Here is a 17,873-nt window from a genome sequence, read left to right on the forward strand (position 1 = left end):
TGGCTGCTCCCAGTGTGTGCTTGCTCACACTGCCCCAACCCCAATCAAGTTGCTGGGCTGTTGGGCCCCTTGCTGGGCTTTCCCCCTCCGGGGTGTCTGTCCCCCTCCCTGATGTCTATCCCCCTCCCTGGGTGTCTGTCCCCCTCCCTGGGTGTGTGTCCCCCTCCGGGGTGTCTGTCCCCCTCCCTGATGTCTATCCCCCTCCTGGGGTGTCTGTCCCCCTCCGGGGTGTCTGTCCCCCTCCCTGGTGTCTGCCCCCCTCCCTGGTGTCTGTCCCCCTCCTGGGGTGTGTGTCCCCCTCCGGGGTGTCTGTCCTGATGAGATCCGGGCTCCTTGAGAACCAGGATGGCCTCTCACCTTGTAGGGGTTCTGAGCTCTTTGTCATTCATCTATTTGCCATTTAACAAGTACCCAGGAAACCAGAGGTATATCGAGGCAGAGAAAGCAGTTACTCAGTTGCTCGATGGGGAGAGGCCCCTGCAGGGGTGATCCCGAGTCTGGGTCTTGGATGGAGGCAGTTCTGGGGAGATGGCCCCGTCTCTCTGGGGGGAGGGGCGGGCATCAGCGCGTCAGGGCCCCGTGGCCCGGAGTCCCCTTGGACGCGTCCCCAATCAGTCCTCGCCCTGAGCTCTGGGGTCACGGCCGCTGGCAGGGCCATTGCTCCCTCACCCAGCGTGCCAGGTGGATGCCCATGACCGATTGCCTGGTGCTTCCCAGGGGGCACAACCGGCTCCCTCCCCACCCGCCAGGGGGATCTGCCCGTCCTGGTTGAGGAAGGGGGGGCCGTGGGGAGGCCCCCCCCCGTGGGATTCTGGGCAGATCCTTTAACCATTCGCCATCGCCTGCCCAGGGTGGTCGTGGGGGTTAATGTCTGCTCCGAGCTTTTGGGGCCGTTTTCACCGTTATACAAAGAATGACCTGGGGGGGAGGGTCAGAGTCCCTTGGGATGAAGGTTCCTGGGCCCCTGGGTGCAGGGAGCTCCTTGCCCCTCGAGCCCCTGCCTCTGCTTCTGATATGGGGCCAGTGTTCCCAGCATCCTTCCTTAGATCAGGCCCTGGGGAACACCCAAGAGCCCGCCAGCCTGGACCCTGCCCCCGCATGTCTGGCCCCAGCTTGGGGGGTGCAGCAGCCCGGGACCCTCCCCGGGTGCATCTGGCCCCTCTCTCTGGGCGACTCGGCGGCTCAGACCTCCTGCTCCTGCTCCTGCCGGCCCGGGACCCTTCGGGCCTTGGTCCGACCCCCTTCCCGCACCCAGCCAGAGGGGAGGGCGCCGGCTCTGCCAGGGATGGTCTCTGCCCTTCCCTCCCCCAATGGCGTTCGCTTGTTTGAACAAGGAAAGTCCGGTGTCCGGCCGCCCTGTGGCTTTGGGTAGTTAATAAGCAGCCACGGGCGGGTAAAGTTTAGCGGGTCCTGCTATAAAGGAGCCTGGCCCCCTGGGAGAGCTCGCGCCCGGACCTCAGCCGCTCCGCTCCTTGTCGGCCCCCGAGGCACGTCCAGGCCCCCCAGGATGTCGCGGCTGGTGGAGTGCGTCCCCAACTTCTCTGAGGGGAACGACCGGGAGGTAAGACGCACGGCTTTCTCCCTGCGGCGCCCGTGAGGACCCCGGGAGGAGAGAGGGACCAGTGGCGGTCGTGAGGTCACCGCGTGGGGGCAGGGTCACAGTGGGAGGACTCGCACCCAGCTCCCAGGACCTGGGCAGGCTCTGCCAAGTTGGGAGTCGGCCTCAGTGAGCCCACAGTTCTTGGTTTCAGCTGTTAGAGCCTGTGGTTGGGTGCCTGGAAGCCCCTCCCTTTCTCTCTCTAATCTCAGTTTCCTCCTTTGTAAAAGGAGTGGTTTGGACCGGACGGCCCATGTCCCTCAGGTGCAAAGCTTGGCTTTTGTCCCAAGGGTCCTGGAGCCAGCTCCATTCCGGGGGGGGGGGCGCTCCAGGCCGGCCCTGCCCCCGCCTGCACACCCCCTCCCCCCCCGGCTGCTGGCCAAGGTCCGGCTCCAGAGGCAGCAAAGCCGGGATCGTTTCTGTCCCGCAAGCCCTGGGAAAGCCCATGTCCCTGGGAGACTCTGTCTCCTCCTCGGCCGTGGCCGTGCCCAGGGCCTCTCTGGGCGCCACAGGGGCGGGACCGCCCCCTCCTCCGCTGCAGCCGCCCGGGAAAGCTCGTCCTCCCGGGGAAATCCGCCCCTGGTTGGACGTTCGGGGAGGGGGTACCCCGGCTCTGGCCAGAAATGACCAATGACCGGCTCGCTGGCTCCCCTAGAAACGAGCCTGGGCTTGATTTTAAGTCTCTCCAGGGCTCCCGGAGCATTTCTCAGCGGGGGTGGGGCCAGGCTCCCTCGCCAAGCCGGGGTCTCCCCTCAGACGGTGTCAGAGGGAGAGTCTGGACGTGGGCGGGGTCTGCCCCCCCCAGGGAGTTGATGCGGATCCTTGGCCTTGGGCTCCCAGGAAGGGCGGCCATGGCCGTGGCAGGGGACTCTCCCACCTCATGCTCTTTGTGTCCGGACAAGCCCCGGGCTCCAGGGGGTCCCCACAAGCTGCGGGGGCAGCTGGTGCTGAGAGAGCCCCAGGGAGGGAGGGAGGGAGGGAGGGAGGAAGGGCTCTTAATCCCTGCCTAGCTCATGGTGCCCTCTCTGGACCTCAGCTTGCTTATCTCCTGGCTGGGGGAGAGTCGCTGGTCTCTGAGTCAAAGGATCACGGAGAGCACCGTGTAAAGGGCCCCTGCGTCCCTCGATTCTGCCCCGCGTGGTTGCAGGGAAGACCCTCCCTATGAGAGGCAGGGCGGCCCAATGGCTCTGACGGAGCTGCCGAGGCCCTGCGGCCCCTCGGCTGGACGTTCCCCTCTGGTGAACTGGGCTCTGCTGCCCCCCAAGCTTTCCTCACGGGGGACGGTTTGGGGGCCAACCGAAGCCACGCGCCCCGGGAAAAGGGATGATCCTGGGGGGAAACAGGCCCAGGAGGAGGGAAGCCGGTCCCGGAGCTCCCGACTCTTGCAGGTCATCGATGCGATCGCCCGGGCCATCTCCCAGACGGCGGGCTGTGCCTTGCTGGATGTGGACGCGGGCCCTTCCACCAACCGAACCGTGTACACCTTCGTGGGGCCCCCGGAAGATGTCGTGGAGGGGGCCTTGAAGGCCGCTCGAGTGGCTTTCCAGCTCATTGATATGAGCAAACACAAAGGTGAAAGGGAGCATGCCGGGCGCCCGGGGAGGGAGCCTGTGGTGCAGTGGGTAGAGCGCTAGGGCCCAGTCAGGGAGCTCTGGATTTGAATCTCACCAGCAGCATTGTGGGCCTTTCTTCCTGCTCACCTGCCGGGGCTCCAGTCAGTGTGTGGCTCAATGGCTCCTCTTAGGAGGGGCCTGGCTCAGAGAGGGGGGAGCCCAACTCCCGGGAGGGGCCTGGATCCAGTGTTTTGGGTCTCCTGCCTCTTCCAGTGATTTCAGTGATTCCTCCTTGGACAAAGCTTAGCTCCAGCTCAGGGGGAGAGCACTGAGGTTGGGGGCAGGGCCTCTGCCTCCGCCTCGAGCACCCCGTGTGCCTTTGGTCAGGACTTGTCCCCTTTGGCCCCTTCCTAGGGGCACTGAGGGCTGGGGCCGGCACATCCTGGAGCGCCCTTCCCACTCGAGGGCCTGGAGCTGGACAGTCCCTTGTGTGTCCCAGAAATAGGGAGGGTGGCGGCCAGGGAGGACAGACACTGAGGCAGGATCTCCGGGCTCTCGAGCTCCATGGGGGATGGGGCACCACATCGTGGCGTTTCTGGATTTCTTAGGCAATTGGCGAGTTTGGCGCCTGCCTGGCTGCTGGACCGGCACGTCCTGGGGCCGGAGGTGTGGGGAAGGTGGGGACGGGAGGACCAATGGCCGCCAGCTGGCCCGTGCCAGCCTTCACAGCCAGCCTGAGCAAACAAGGCCTGTGCAATCGCTCGCCTGGCAGAAGGCCACAGGCAAGGGCTGGAGGGGAGAAAAGCGGAGGAGGAGCGCGAGGGACTCGCAGACAGAAAGGTTCCAAACTCCCCTGTGTTGCCTGGCCAATGCTGACCCTGGGCCTCAGGGGAAGTGGCGTGATGGAGGGGAGAAGAATATACTGAGAAGGATCGCTCTGATCCCTGAGAATGACAAAGTCGCTGTTCCCTGGGGACTGAAGGGCAGAGAATCCTGAAATCCCAGCCCATAGATATCCTGCAGAATCCAGGGGATGAACTTCCCGGAGGCCCACGGGCCCTGCTGCTGCCCCCGCCTGCCCAGACGTAGCTTTGATCCGCAGAGGTGACGGAGGAGCCGGCTCCTTGTCATCCACTCTGTGTGTAACCTCTCCGTCTGTGAATGTCCTTGCTGCCTCTGTTCCATCACAATAAAACCTTCTTGAGGGCAGGGGCTGTTGGGGCACTTTCTTTGTACCCCTGGTGTTTAGTACAGTGCTTGGAACATAGAAGGGATGAATTAATGAATGAAATGAAATGAATGAAAAGCTAACTCCTTCTGCTGAGACCATCTCCATCCGAAACCTGATAATAATAGAATAGGGTTGCAAAGCCCATCCCTCACAAGAACTCCCGGTTCCAGGATTATCACTCCCATCTCACAGATGCAACTGATGCTCTGAAAGCTTAGCAGATGTAAAGCTTTCAGGGACCCTAGAGGTCACCTTGTCCTTTTGATAGATAAGGAAAGTGAGGCACAGAGAAGGGAAGTCACACAAAAACTGCTAAAGCTAAGATTCAATTCCAGATCTCCCGAGTGGGAAGAGGATGGGCCTTGGGTCTGGCAGCCTCGACCCAATCTCAGCGTGGCTCTCCCCTCTGCAGCCGGAGGTGGGGAGGCAGACCTCTCCAGTTCTGTGCTTCTGTGATCCTAACCTTCTCCTTTCTTTTCCACCCATGGCCCCCCCGTTGCCTTGTCCATCTCCCTCCCGATTCCACATATAGGTGAACATCCCCGAATGGGCGCTCTCGACGTCTGCCCCTTCATCCCAGTGAAGAATGTTACGATGGAGGAGTGTGTTTTGTGTGCTCACGCCTTTGGCCAGCGATTGGCACAGGAGCTCGGGGTGCCAGGTGAGTCAGGGGCGGGAGATGAGGTCTGCTTCCCATCCTGGCTTGTTACCTGTTGGTCGGAGGGTCTTAAATTAAAACATAAAAGTGGCCCTTATTTGACCCCTGGAAGTCATTTCCCCTTCAGTCCCACCTCCCACCCTGGAGTCCTCCCTCAGAAGAAACAGATTACAGTGACCAGACCCATCTTCGCACCTCCCTGGCTGTCTCTCTTTGGTTTTAGTTTTAGGTCTTCTGGACCAAATGTGGCTGTGACAGGGAACTTAGTGCATTGTGTGTGGTTTTTATTTATATTTGGCTAAGAGGTTCTGCTTCCCCTTTCTTCACCTGGTTTCAGATCGGTCAAAGCTGAGGGGAGGCCATCACCAGGCACCTGATCTAGCCATTTCATGTCCCATACCCTCAGATGAATCGGACTCCACTTAACAAGGGACTTGTGCCAAGGGCAGTCTGTTTTTCTCTTCCTTAAGCTTGTGGGGGTCATGGAAAAAGCCTGTCCTGGGCTTCTGGCCCAGGTTCTGGCCCTGATGTGGCCGCTCACTGGCTGCGGGACCCTGGGTCATGAACCCTCCTCTGAACCAAGTCACCCCTCTGGGTGTCCCCATCTTAAAATGAGGGAGATGAACAAGCTGGTTTCCAGTCTCTTCTTCCTGAATCTCCTGTGTTTTTGTTTGTTTGTTTGTTTTGTAGCAGATAGCAAAAAGAATGTCATCTCTGCTCCATCCCAGCGAGTGGGTCTAGTGGCGGCCAGTCAGTCTGATCACCGTCAGGGGGTCCTCTCACCGTGTTCGCTTAGGTCGTCCCACATGGTCCCCTAGTGGCGTCTCACAGGCTGTGCTAGGAGGCCCCCTGGTGGTGTCCTGCTAGTCTGGCCACTATCCCGCGGTCTTTCTGTCTCCACAGTTTATTTGTATGGAGAAGCGGCTCAGCAGGAACAGAGGAGGACATTGCCTGCAATCCGAGCAGGCGAATATGAAGCTCTGCCTGAAAAAGTGGGTTCCCTCTGGGCTGTGCTGCCACAGTGTGTATATGTGGGGGGGAGCATGGAGGTGAAACTTAGAAGCAGTCATCAAACATTAAGTCCCCCATTAGTCCAGTGAAGGAGACAACAAACAACTATGAATAACAAAATGTACACAAATAAACTGGGGATCCTCAGCAGGGGCAAGGCATTAGTTGGAGTGTGTGGAAACGGGAAATGACACTTGCCGAAGATGGGATTTGAACTGAATTTTGCAGAAGGGCTGGTGTTGACTTGCTGAAGAGGAGCATCTTAGGCAAGGAGAGAACTGGTGTGAAGGGAGGGATTTGGGACCTGACCAGGAGCCTGGTGTTCCTGGATCACAGAGTATGAGAACAGAGTATGAGATGGGAAGGGGGCCTGGAGAGGGCAAGAAATGAAGGGATAATAAAATTGGAAATAAGGGAGGGCACCAAGTTGTGAAAAGCTTTAAGAGCCAAGAAATGTGATACTAGATCCTGGAAGTAATTGGGAGTCAAAGAAGTTTATTGAGTGTGTGTGTGTGTGTGTGTGTGTGTGTGTGTGTGTGTGTGTCTAGGGGCTGGGTGGGATGAAACAGACTGGTGCTTTAGGGAGATCACTCTAGAGCTGAGGGGAGGCTGTATTGGAGGGGAGAGAGACGAGACAGGCAGTCGCCCCAGAAGCTTTTACATGAGGTGCAGACATGAGGTGTGCAGGGCTTGGACCAAGATGTGAACAGTGCTAGAGAAGAGAGAAGGGAATGCATTGGAGAGATGCTTCAGAAAGATGTGCAAGGGTGAAATCGACAAGAGATGTTGCTACAGAGCTGAAATCTACAAAGATGTTGTAGAGCTGAAATCCATAAGAGATGTTACAGAGTTGAAATCAAAGACATAGAAGGTGAAATGGACAAGAGAAATGCAAAGGTGAAATCGACAGGAGATGTTGTAAAAGTAAAATCCTCAGAGATGCTACAGACCTGAAATCCACAAGAAATGTTTCAGATGAAATCAAAGATGTAGAAAGGTGAAATTGGCAAGAGATATTGCTAAGCTGGAATCTACAGAGATGCTGCAGAGCAGAAACCCACAAAAGATGTTCCATATGCGAAATTGACAGCCTTGGCACCACATGGGGGCAATGAGAGTCCAGGATGATTCCGAGGTGGTGAGCCTCAGGGACTGGGAGGATGGGGAAGGTAAGAGAAGCAGGGTTTGGGGGAAAGAATGACTTCTGAGACAGAGGAAGAGGAAGCAGGGAGAGAGAGGCACGGGTAGGGGACAGAATTGCAGAACTGCATCATCTTAGGTCTGGGAAGGAACCTGAAGGACCAGCTAGTCTACCATATTCTCCTGATATTAGCTCATGAGAGCTAAGCCAGAGTCCTGGAGTTGGAACCAGGGGAACTAAACTGCAATCTCACTTATGCTACTTACTGCCTGACTGGTCTTGGGCTGTTCCTTCCCTCTTTGAGCCTCAGTTTCCTCATATGTAAAAGGGGAGTTTGGGGGTAGATGAGTTTTGACTCCAGCTCTGACTCCTTGGGTCCCTGGCTTGCTTGGTCTCCTGAGCCCTATCACTGTGGGGGCTGGAAAGACCTACCCTTTTTCCATGTGCTTGGAAGAAAGGTCATAAAAGGTATTGGGAGAGGGACGAACAGGGGTGGGGTGAGCAGGGCAAATGCTGGTTTTCAGAAGCACGACTTAAGATTTTATGGCTGATAGACAAACAGGTCCATAGCCACTCCCCAAACTCAGACCCTCCCACAATGCTGGATCCCTGCACTCCAATGCATTTTGTCCTTACAGCTCAAGAAGGCTGAGTGGGCTCCTGATTTTGGTCCCAGCACTTTTGTGCCCAGCTGGGGAGCCACAGTTACCGGGGCCCGGAAGTTCCTCATCGCATTCAATATCAACCTTATCTGTACCAAGGAGCAGGCCCATCGGATTGCCCTGAATATCCGGGAGCAGGGACGGGGAAAGGACCAGGTGAGGGGACCTAAGGGACCTCAGTGGAGCTTCGCAGAATCCTGCCTGAAGAGCAGCAGGAGCTTCCTCAGGGAGGTTGCCATGATGGCATTCGGCCTATGGAAGAGAGGCTGTGAGAATGCTGAAAATAATCCTGGCTGGGGACTCTCCTGGGGACCTGGAAGACCCTCCTAGTCCAGGCTCTTTTAGTAGCTAGCTGTGTAACTGTGGGTAGGGTCACTCCTCTCTGGGCCTCGATTCGATAGAGTAAAATTAGGGTCTGGACTAGGTGGCCTTTAGGGCCCTTTCCATCTCAATTATCAATATGAAGGAGAAGAGCATTCTTATTAGAGGTAGAAAGGGAAGGATGCCTGTCTGAAGTTAGTGAGGAGAGAAGCACCCACAGGGGAGGTGAAGGGTGGGATGAATGAGTTGGTATGGCTCATTTTGCCCAATCTGTGACTATAATCCAGACTCCCTTAGCCCCAAGGTCAAGGGTAGCACTGGGATGGGGGGTTGGCTACTGCATTATTCCCTTTTTTAATACTTAAATCTGTTGAGATCCAGGCTGGAATTTGTGACAGTCTATGGCCTGATACTGAAATCTACATTTTCTTTTCCTCCATATTTGATCCAATTTCCTCAACAATGTTAAGTAAATAACGAAGCCTTTCTTCAGTTTTTTGCCCTGGGAAGGCCGTGCACCTTTTGATTCTGTTTGGGGCGCTGACGTTCTCCTCTCTGGTCTGCTTTTTGCTCTGTACATCCCTGTCCTGCCCATGCCAGAAGCCTGTCAGGTACTTTTGTACCAAGTGGGTCAGGGCCAAACCATCCGATCCAAACGGCCTCTCGGAAAGGGACAAGGAAGCAGACCTGTTGTGGGAAAGTCCCTGGGCCAGTTATAAGAGAAAGGAAGTGGATTTATCACAGCCAGACCTCCTTGAGAGCAAGGTAAGGGGAAGGAGAGGGGCACACCCAGGATTTGTGACACAGCTTTCCTTTTGTAGCCTGGGCGGCTGAGGAAGGTTCAGGGCATAGGCTGGTACCTGGATGAGAAGAACATTGCCCAGGTGTCCACCAACCTTCTGGATTTCGAAATCACTGCCCTCCACACTGTGTATGAAGAGACCTGCAAAGATGCCCAGGTGAGCCCCAAGCTTGGCACGGTTGCCTGCCTATTGTCATGTAAGTGAGCCCCAAAGTTGGTGCAGCTGAATGCCTTTGCTTCCCAAGTGAGCCCCAACATAGGTGCACTGGCTGCCTATAGGCATGCAAGTGAGCCCTAAATTTGGTGCACTGGCTGCCCTTTGCCTCCCAGGGAGCCTCAAAGTTGGCACAGAGGGCCAACACGGGCCCTCTGAGCCTGGCAGTGCCAGTGCGGGCCCTCTGAGCCTGGCAGTGCCTTGCTGACGTGTTTTCCTTCTGGCCTGCCAGGAGCTGAACCTGCCAGTTGTGGGCTCTCAGCTGGTGGGTCTGGTCCCTCTGAAGGCCCTGCTCGACGCGGCAGAGTTTTACTGCAAGGAGGAAAGTCTCTTCATTCTGGAGGAGGAGCACAAAATCCGACTGGTAGGCCATGCCCTGGCTCGGCTTAGCATGAGCCACAGGGACTTCTGGGAAGGGGGGTTCTAGTCACTGCCTTTTGCCATAAGCTGGGTGGGGGTCATGGTGTCAGGATCGGCCTAGAGCCAGGTTTCTAGCTCCTGGCCCAGAATATGGGGTTAGACATGGGGTTAAGATGGCTATAGATGCATCCTTAGTGTTTATGGTGGTCAGGCCCTACCAGGCAGTGCTTCTGTCCCAGTGAGAGGGGCCCGTCCTTTCCAAGGCCCCACAGCTCTTCCTATGGAGGAGCCTAAATGAGCCCCTTGCCCCCTCTCCCCCTTGTCCCTACTCTCACTCTGTCTCCCTCCTCAGCCCCTGAGGAGCGCCTGGTTTGGGGGCCTCTTGTGACCTTGCATTCTCCCTTGGTTAACGGGTCGGCTCCGTGTGGTCTCTTGTCATTTCAGGTGGTGAACCGATTGGGTCTGGACTCCTTGGCCCCCTTTCATCCAAAGGAGCGCATTATTGAGTGAGGAGCCCACATCCCACATGCTAGAGCTGGGGGGAAGGGCCCTGACCCCCATGGCTGGTGTAGCCCTTGGGTTGGCCCAGAGTCGGCAATGGCCCTGCGGCCTCCCCACGTTTTGTGGGCCAGCCAGTTAAAAGGCTTTGTGACATCATGGAGCTTAGTTTTACAGAGAAGGGGACTGAGGTGGGGAGGTGGGTGATCTATCTAAACTTCCCTGCGGGGGCCTAGCAGTTGGAGCAGCCTGAGTCCTCTGGCCCGTGTTGGGCTCTGCAGAAGGCACTCCCCATCACAGAGAGAGAGAGTTCCACCTTCTAGAAGTCACTGGATGCCCACAGCAGCAGCCCCATGGCCCCTTCCAAGGCAGCCAGCTCAGGGTCTGAACCCTAAGCTTAGGGCTGGGCACAGGGGAGGGCACTGAGCGCACCCAGCTATGTGCTCCCCACCGGCGGCTCGGCAGGGCAGGGAGGGCAAGGGTCCTAGCTCGTCTCTGACTTAGCTGCAGACTGTGCTGGCCTCTTTTCTGTTAGGTGAGGATGAGGATGGGTGGGAGATAGTACCTAGCTCACAGGGGTGCCTGGAGGAGAGAGCCAGGGCCGGAACTGCTCACGGAGCCCTCACTTCCTGTGGCCCCTCTGCACCACCCCTCCCTTCCAGGGTCAGAGCTTGGGATGTCCAGATGCGGGGTTTGAGCCTTGTGACCCTGAACAAAAGGCCTCCACTGTGAGGGGGACATCCCTTCCAGGCTGGATGTCTTGGGACCAGCTTACTCTTGGTGTCTGGGCAGGACTTTCCCTCCCGAAAAGGGAGAGGGAGGAGTCCCCAGCAACCTCTTCTTTCCTAAGTGCTACTTCCACGGCCAGTCAGTGAACATGATTAAGCACCCACTGTGTAACAAGTAGCTCACTATGGGGACACAAATGCTTCTATGGTGTACGCTGGGCCCTCACTTTTCTGTCACCTCTTGGCCCTTAGGTACATGGTACAGGATGGTGCCGTGAGTGGGAGCCTGGTCTCCAAGTCGCTTTGTGCTTTTGTCCATGATGTTGGGGCCCGTTCTGCAGCTCCTGGGGGTGGCTCTGTGGCCGCAGCCGTGGCCGCCATGGTAAAGACTTCCCTGGTCGTGAGCCAGATCTGACTTTCTGTCTCTCATACACTGACTGCTCCCAGGAGTGGTCGGTCCCACCTTGGTTATCCTTCTGGCTCAATCCAATTCGGCAAATAGTTATTAGGCCCCTTGGAGTGCTTCAGAAGGAGAATTAGGTTTTCGTGAGGTGAGATCCCTGCCTTTATGGACCTTGAAGTCTCCTCCTCCCCAAGGCTTCCTGGTCCCCCAGAGCTAACCCATACCCTTGGGATTCCTAGCCAGAGTAACCAATCTGGTCATCTCCCTCTGGGTAATATTTAAGTGACTTTTGTTGTGGGGCTCATGGACTGTTGGAAAAAAAGCCAAATTTTAAAAAATAAATACAAGAGCAAATTGTGGGGACCAAGCCCGAGATTACGTTGGTGTAGGAAATTGTCTGGGATCAGAAGCTATGCCATGATAGACAGCCTGCCTAGATGGATCTATATCTATATACATATCTATATATCTCTCTCTATATATCTGTATCTATATATGTTTCTATATCTGTTTCTATATCAATTTCTATATCTGTTTCTATATGAATTTCTATATCTCTTTCTATATCTATATATCAGTTTCTATATCTATAATCTGTTTCTATATCTATATCTGTATATTTATTTCGATACCAGTTTCATATCTGTATCTATATGTTTCTATATCAATTTCTATGTCTATATCTGCATCTATATCAGTTTCTATATCTGTATCTATATCAGTTTCTATATCTTTCTATATTAATTTCTACATCTATATCTGTTTCTATACCAGTTTCTATATTTATATGTATATCTATATCTGTTTCTAAATCAGTTTCTATATCAATTTCTATACCTATATCTGTTTCTATATCTATATCTGTCTCTATATCTATATCTGTATCAAGTTTCTATATCAATTTCTATATCTATATCTGTATCTGTTTCTATATCAGTTTCTATACCAGTTTCTATATCTATATTTTTCTATAGCTATATCTGTATCTATATCTGTTTCTATATCAATTTCTATATCTATATCTGTTTCTATATCAGTTTCTATATCTATATCTGTATCAGTTTCTATATCTATATCTGTCTCTATATCAGTTTCTATATCTATATCTGTCTCTATATCAGTTTCTATATCTGTATATCTGTTTCTATATCAGTTTCTATATCTATATCTGTCTCTATATCAGTTTCTATATCTATATCTGTATCAGTTTCTATATCTATATCTGTCTCTATATCAATTTCTATATCTATATCTGTCTCTATATCAGTTTCTATATCTGTATCTATATCAGTTTCTATATCTTTCTATATTAATTTCTACATCTATATCTGTTTCTATACCAGTTTCTATATTTATATGTATATCTATATCTGTTTCTAAATCAGTTTCTATATCAATTTCTATACCTATATCTGTTTCTATATCTATATCTGTCTCTATATCTATATCTGTATCAAGTTTCTATATCAATTTCTATATCTATATCTGTATCTGTTTCTATATCAGTTTCTATACCAGTTTCTATATCTATATTTTTCTATAGCTATATCTGTATCTATATCTGTTTCTATATCAATTTCTATATCTATATCTGTTTCTATATCAGTTTCTATATCTATATCTGTATCAGTTTCTATATCTATATCTGTCTCTATATCAGTTTCTATATCTATATCTGTCTCTATATCAGTTTCTATATCTGTATATCTGTTTCTATATCAGTTTCTATATCTATATCTGTCTCTATATCAGTTTCTATATCTATATCTGTTTCTATATCTATATCTGTTTCTATATCTATCTATCTATCTCTATTTTTATTTTAAAATTTTTTTTTGGGGGGAGGCTGGTAGATAGCAAGAAGACAGCCCTGGGTACAAATTTTTCCTTTTACATTGGGCAAACTTCTCAAAGCTCTGGGACCAAGGTTCTAAGTCACAGAGGGAGTGCTGATCTATTTTAGTGAAGGGCTTTCCTCATCTGGGAATTCCTGAGACCAATGACATTTGTGTGTTTTTTTTTTTTTTTGAGAAATTGACTGATTTTCCAGCAGCTCACTAGCCCGGGTAGGAGCTGCCTCCATATCAGACCCCAAATTAATCTCCTTTTCATTAGGCTTTGGCGGCTGCACTTTAGCCTTAGCTGCAGAGATATGATCCTCCCAAACCCTACATTGGGTGTTTCCTCAGGACCACGGAGGCCCTACCAAAGTCCAGCCAGTTCCAGCTTCCGGTCTCTGTTGGACCTTCCCTACCTCCACTACTTAAGTCCCACGTGGGGAAAGGAAAATGGGCTAGTAGAAAGAAGAAAAGCAGTGGGTAAAGGCCGCATCTCTTCTCAGGGGGCAGCGCTGGGTTCCATGGTGGGGCTGATGACCTACGGCAAGCGGCAGTTTGAGCACTTGGACCCAGCCATGAGGAGGCTCATCCCTCCTTTTCATCAAGCAATGAAAGAGCTGCTGGTGATGGTGGACACGGACTCAGAGGCCTTCAATAGCTACATGGCAAGTGATGCCTCCTGGGAGGAGTCTTTGAACTTAAGGAAGGAAGAGGCTTCGTGCAGCCCCTGGGAAGCCGGGTATCCTAGGTGATAACGGGAAAGGGCTTTGGGCTAGAGGCCTCGGAGAAGCCCAGGATCTGAGAGTAAGAGCTGGAGCAGAGGGCCGAGGTCTCCTTTCACTGACCAGAGAGGTCATGTGGACTACCAGCCAGAGTTGAGACCCGGGTCAAGCTCCTCAGAATGCAGAGCCAATATTCTAGGCCTGAGACACCCAGGCTGGGAGTGTTGTGGTCACAGCTACCCGGGTCAGGCCAGAAAGTGACCCTGGATCAGGGGGTTTCCCCAAGTTCCCAGTGTCCTTTGCACCCCCCCCCCCAGGTGGTTTCTCAGGCCTTATTGATTCTTGCTGGTTGCGCTGCCTGGGGGTAGGGCCCTGGCCAAGTATCTGGAGTTCTTTCCCCAGTCGATCCAGATGGTCCAGCTTGTCCACAGCAGCCCCATTCTGGGAGCCCCTGGAGTCATTACTTTTCCCATCAGTAAAATGGGCACCATTCTCTTTAAATGATGGGGTCTTGGTCACTCTCCACCGTGGGCCGAGCCCCTTCCCCCCAGGTTTGGCTGGGGCTGTGAGCCTAGGGGCCATTTCGCAGTTGGTCACCACGTTGTTCCTGATCACCCCCCAGAACATTCTCTTCTGCCACAACACAGGCCCTAGAGGCAGGGGCTCGAGATTCCTGGCGACTGGTGGAGTGCCTGTGCCCGCCAGGCCTGGTACCACCTGCCAGCTGGGAGGCTGACCGATCCGCTGCTTTCATGGGGTTTGTCTCTTTTCAGGAAGCGATGAAGATGCCCAAAAACACACCTGAGGAGAAGGAAAGGTGGGTGCAGTGATTCCTGCTCCGGGGAGACGGCTGGGAACCTGCAGGGAACCGGGCGCCGCGGGGGGAGATGCCAGCAACCGGGGAAGGGACTCCTCCCCAGTGGGTAGAGTTCTGTGGTGTGAACTGAGCCAGATCTATGTCCTGGGAGAGAGTTAGAGTTCTTGCAAAATCATTTTAAGGGGAAGAGCCCCTTCCCAAGCAGACCGAGTCCCCTCTCGCAGGGTTCTCTCTCTGTGGAGCTTTGGGAGAGCAGATTCTGGGCGGACGGTGTCCTCTCTTCTGTGGCTCAGACTCGGGCTGGTGATGACGTGGCCGCCTTCTCCCTCTCCAGGCGCTCGGCCGCCATGCAGGAAGGACTCAAAAAGGCCGTCGGCGTCCCCTTGGGTCTGGCACAGAAGGTGAATGCCCTGTGGCCCAGTGTGAAGGAGATGGCGCGCTACGGGAACTTCTCGTGCAAATCGGACCTGCAGGTAGTACTGGGAGCAGAGCCCCCCTTGCGAACCTGAGGAGGCATCATGGGATCGGGGAAGGGGAGGCTCTGCTGGGGCCTCCTGGGCCCTGGCCTTCAGCCCCAACCCCCTCTGGCCAGGCTCTGCCACGAGCCGCCAGGGCCAAGGGCAAGTCCGCTGCCTGGGACTTGGGTGGGGGGCGGGCAAATGAAATCAAAGGGAATCACATGGGGAGGGAGGGTCACCTTCTGCCTTTGGAAGGCTCTAGGGACTGGAAGGGACCAGGGAGACTCCAGTTCCCTGTGCCCTCCCCCTCTGGGGGAGCAGAGGGACAAAGGGAGAGCACTGACTGATGTACCCCAGGGCCAGATCCTTCTGAGGGGCAGAGGGACAAAGGGAGAGCACTGACCAATGTACTGCAGGGGCCAGATCCCTCTGGCTGGGAGCTCTGTGGGAGCCTCCTGGGTGGGAGCAGAAATAGGCTCTGGGGCCCGCGCAGCCCCTTCAGGAGTGTGTCCATCCTGAGGACAAAGGAGCCGGGTCTGGGGAGGGCCGTTTGCCAGGTGCGGGGCTGGGCCTGGGAGGGAGATCTGAGGGGAGAAGGCCGCCCGCCACTGCCTGGGGAGGCTGTGGGCTCCAGGACGCCTTCTGGGCCCTGTTGTAGGTGGCGGCCAAGGCGCTGGAGATGGGCGTTTGGGGCGCCTACTTCAACGTCCTCATCAACCTAAAGGACGTCAGTGATGAACGCTTTCGGACCCAGGTAGGAAGCGGGGGCCAGGCCGGGCCGACTGGGCCTGCAACGAGGGGACTCTGGGAATGAGAGAGGGCAGAAGCCTCGGGGCCCCCGTTCTTTAGATGTGGGGAGTCCTTCCCTTTCCTGGCTCCCAGCCCCCGCTCAGGAGCCCTTTACCCGGACCCCCCTCCTGGGGACCCCGAGTCTGCTCCTCATTTCTGGCGCTTGAGCTGGGAGAGAGCCAGCCCGCAGCTGTCCTCAAGGGGGGTGGCTGTGCTTTTTTCTGGGGCTCCTGCACCCAATGAAGGGGTCCTTGTCCAGCAACCGATGCTCCCTCCCACCTCCGGTCCTTGGTAAGGGTCATCCAGCCTTTGGGGGCAGTGAGGGGGAGAAACGGTACATGCAGGGGGCACCCCCCCCCAGGGGAAGAGCCAGGTGACAGTCGCCCAAGCAGAGGGGCCCGGCCTCGGGCTGCTCCCCCTCTTCTGTCCTTCACACCTCCAGCCTGTCCTGGAGGGCCCCAAAGCGCAGAGAAGCCATTGCCCCGGTTGGGCCTTGTGCCCACAGGGCCTGCCAGCCAGGAGCTCCCCTGCCACGAGGCAGTGCCAGCCTCTGCTCTCACGTGCCAGCCCACCTCCCCAGGCTTGGGGATCCCCAGCTGGCAGGGTATCAGCCAACCAGACGGCCTGTGGTGCCCAGAATCCTGTGCCCCGCTGCCCCTGTGCCCGCCAGAGGGACCAGAGCCCGGATTTGGAGATGGGCGCGCTCCCTCCAGTCCTGACTGGGGAAGCAGGTCCAGCAGGGGCCGGCCTCACGTCACATGGGAAGGGAGCCCCAGAGGGACCTTAGAAGCCATCCCCCAGACTCCAGATGCAGCCTCCTCCCTCCCCCAGAGGCTCCTCAGCTTCCTTCAGAGCTCACTCTGGGCACTGCCTCCTCCGGGTTCCCCCAGGCCGCCAGTGAGCCCGATCCCACCTCCCCCCATGGAGCCCCTTCCTCCACTGGCGCCCATGGGACCCCTCGCTCAGGACTCCCCTCCGGGTGGGAGCCGAGGGGGCAGCCCTGAGGCCGCGCCTTCTCCCCCCTCCTCTCCGGTCCTGCCCCTGCCCATCCCAGGTCCGGGTTGGGGGCCTGGAAACTCCTCCCCTTCAGTTAATCACCCACCACCCACCCACCCAAACCCGGAGGAGGACGGGGTGAACTCTGGGGGCCTCAAGGGAGGGGTGGGACCTTGGAGGTCCATGGGGCCTCATCTGCCAGTGAAGAAATGGCTTTTCCCAGGTCCTAGACCCAAGAGCCAGAAAAGGAAAGCCTCGAACCCAAAGCCCCCCCTCCTAATGCTTTGTGCTTTCCACACACCAGGGGCTCCCAGGGTCACGGTCAGAAGGACTTTAGGGGTCGGGGTCCCCTCCTTCCTTCAGAGATAGTCAGCGAGCCCCAGAGAAGCTGAGCCGGGGATGACGTCCCCATGTGGTTTCCAGGCCGCCCTCCCTCCGCGCAGGCTCCCTTCTCCCCTCCCGTCCTGGGGCCTTTTTCTTTTCTTTTTTATGTTTTTAGCCCGTTTCTGACACTGGCTTAATTTATCCCGCCCAGATGCTCGCAAGCATTTCTCAGCTCCTGGAGGAGGCTCAGAGCAGCGCTGCCTCCGTGCTGGAGTCCCTGGCGGCCCGGACCGAGTGAGAGCCGCGGGTGAGGCCCCCGCCAGCCACGAGGCCCTGGCCCTGCTCGGGTCCCGCCCACGCCAGGGGAGGGGGCAGGGCTCAAAAATAAAGGGGATCCCAAGCGCTGCCCTGGAACTTGGCTCTTTTTAAAGCGTCGGTAAAGACTTCTGAAGACCCAACCACTGCCCACTGCCCTCTTCCTGCTCTCTCCTCCTCCTCCTCTCCCCCCCACTCTCTCCCCCCTCCTACTTCCTCCCTCTCCCTCCTCCTCCTCCTCCCCCACCTCCATCCCCCTGGACCTCAGTTGCCCCTTGTGTAGTCCATGAGGGTCAGACCCAGGGCCCTCCGGGCCTTTCCCTCTGACTCACCCCGGACTCCAGGCACTAGGCCCAGGCCTTCAGCGCCGCCCGCGGGGTCACCTTCACCCAAAAGCTGGTTTCTTCCCAGCAGGGCCCGTTTCCAGGCGAGGGC

At 55.5% G+C, this 17,873-nt stretch overlaps 1 protein-coding gene across 1 annotated transcript; it reads left to right on the forward strand.

Annotated features, from left to right (window-relative positions):
- The first annotated feature begins 1,404 nt into the window (after positions 1-1,404).
- Positions 1,405-17,528, forward strand: FTCD (formimidoyltransferase cyclodeaminase). Its single transcript, XM_003770375.3, has 14 exons — positions 1,405-1,561; positions 2,986-3,169; positions 4,914-5,042; positions 5,943-6,031; positions 7,830-8,009; positions 8,996-9,133; positions 9,423-9,554; positions 9,995-10,056; positions 11,029-11,158; positions 13,521-13,682; positions 14,513-14,556; positions 14,891-15,029; positions 15,673-15,768; positions 17,335-17,528. Exons 1-14 carry the CDS (start codon positions 1,508-1,510, stop codon positions 17,419-17,421), a joined length of 1,626 nt encoding a protein of 541 aa, XP_003770423.1. The 5' UTR covers positions 1,405-1,507; the 3' UTR covers positions 17,422-17,528.
- The last annotated feature ends 345 nt before the right edge of the window (positions 17,529-17,873 follow it).

Source organism: Sarcophilus harrisii, chromosome 4 (assembly GCF_902635505.1).
Source record: "Sarcophilus harrisii chromosome 4, mSarHar1.11, whole genome shotgun sequence".
NCBI lineage: Eukaryota > Metazoa > Chordata > Mammalia > Dasyuromorphia > Dasyuridae > Sarcophilus > Sarcophilus harrisii.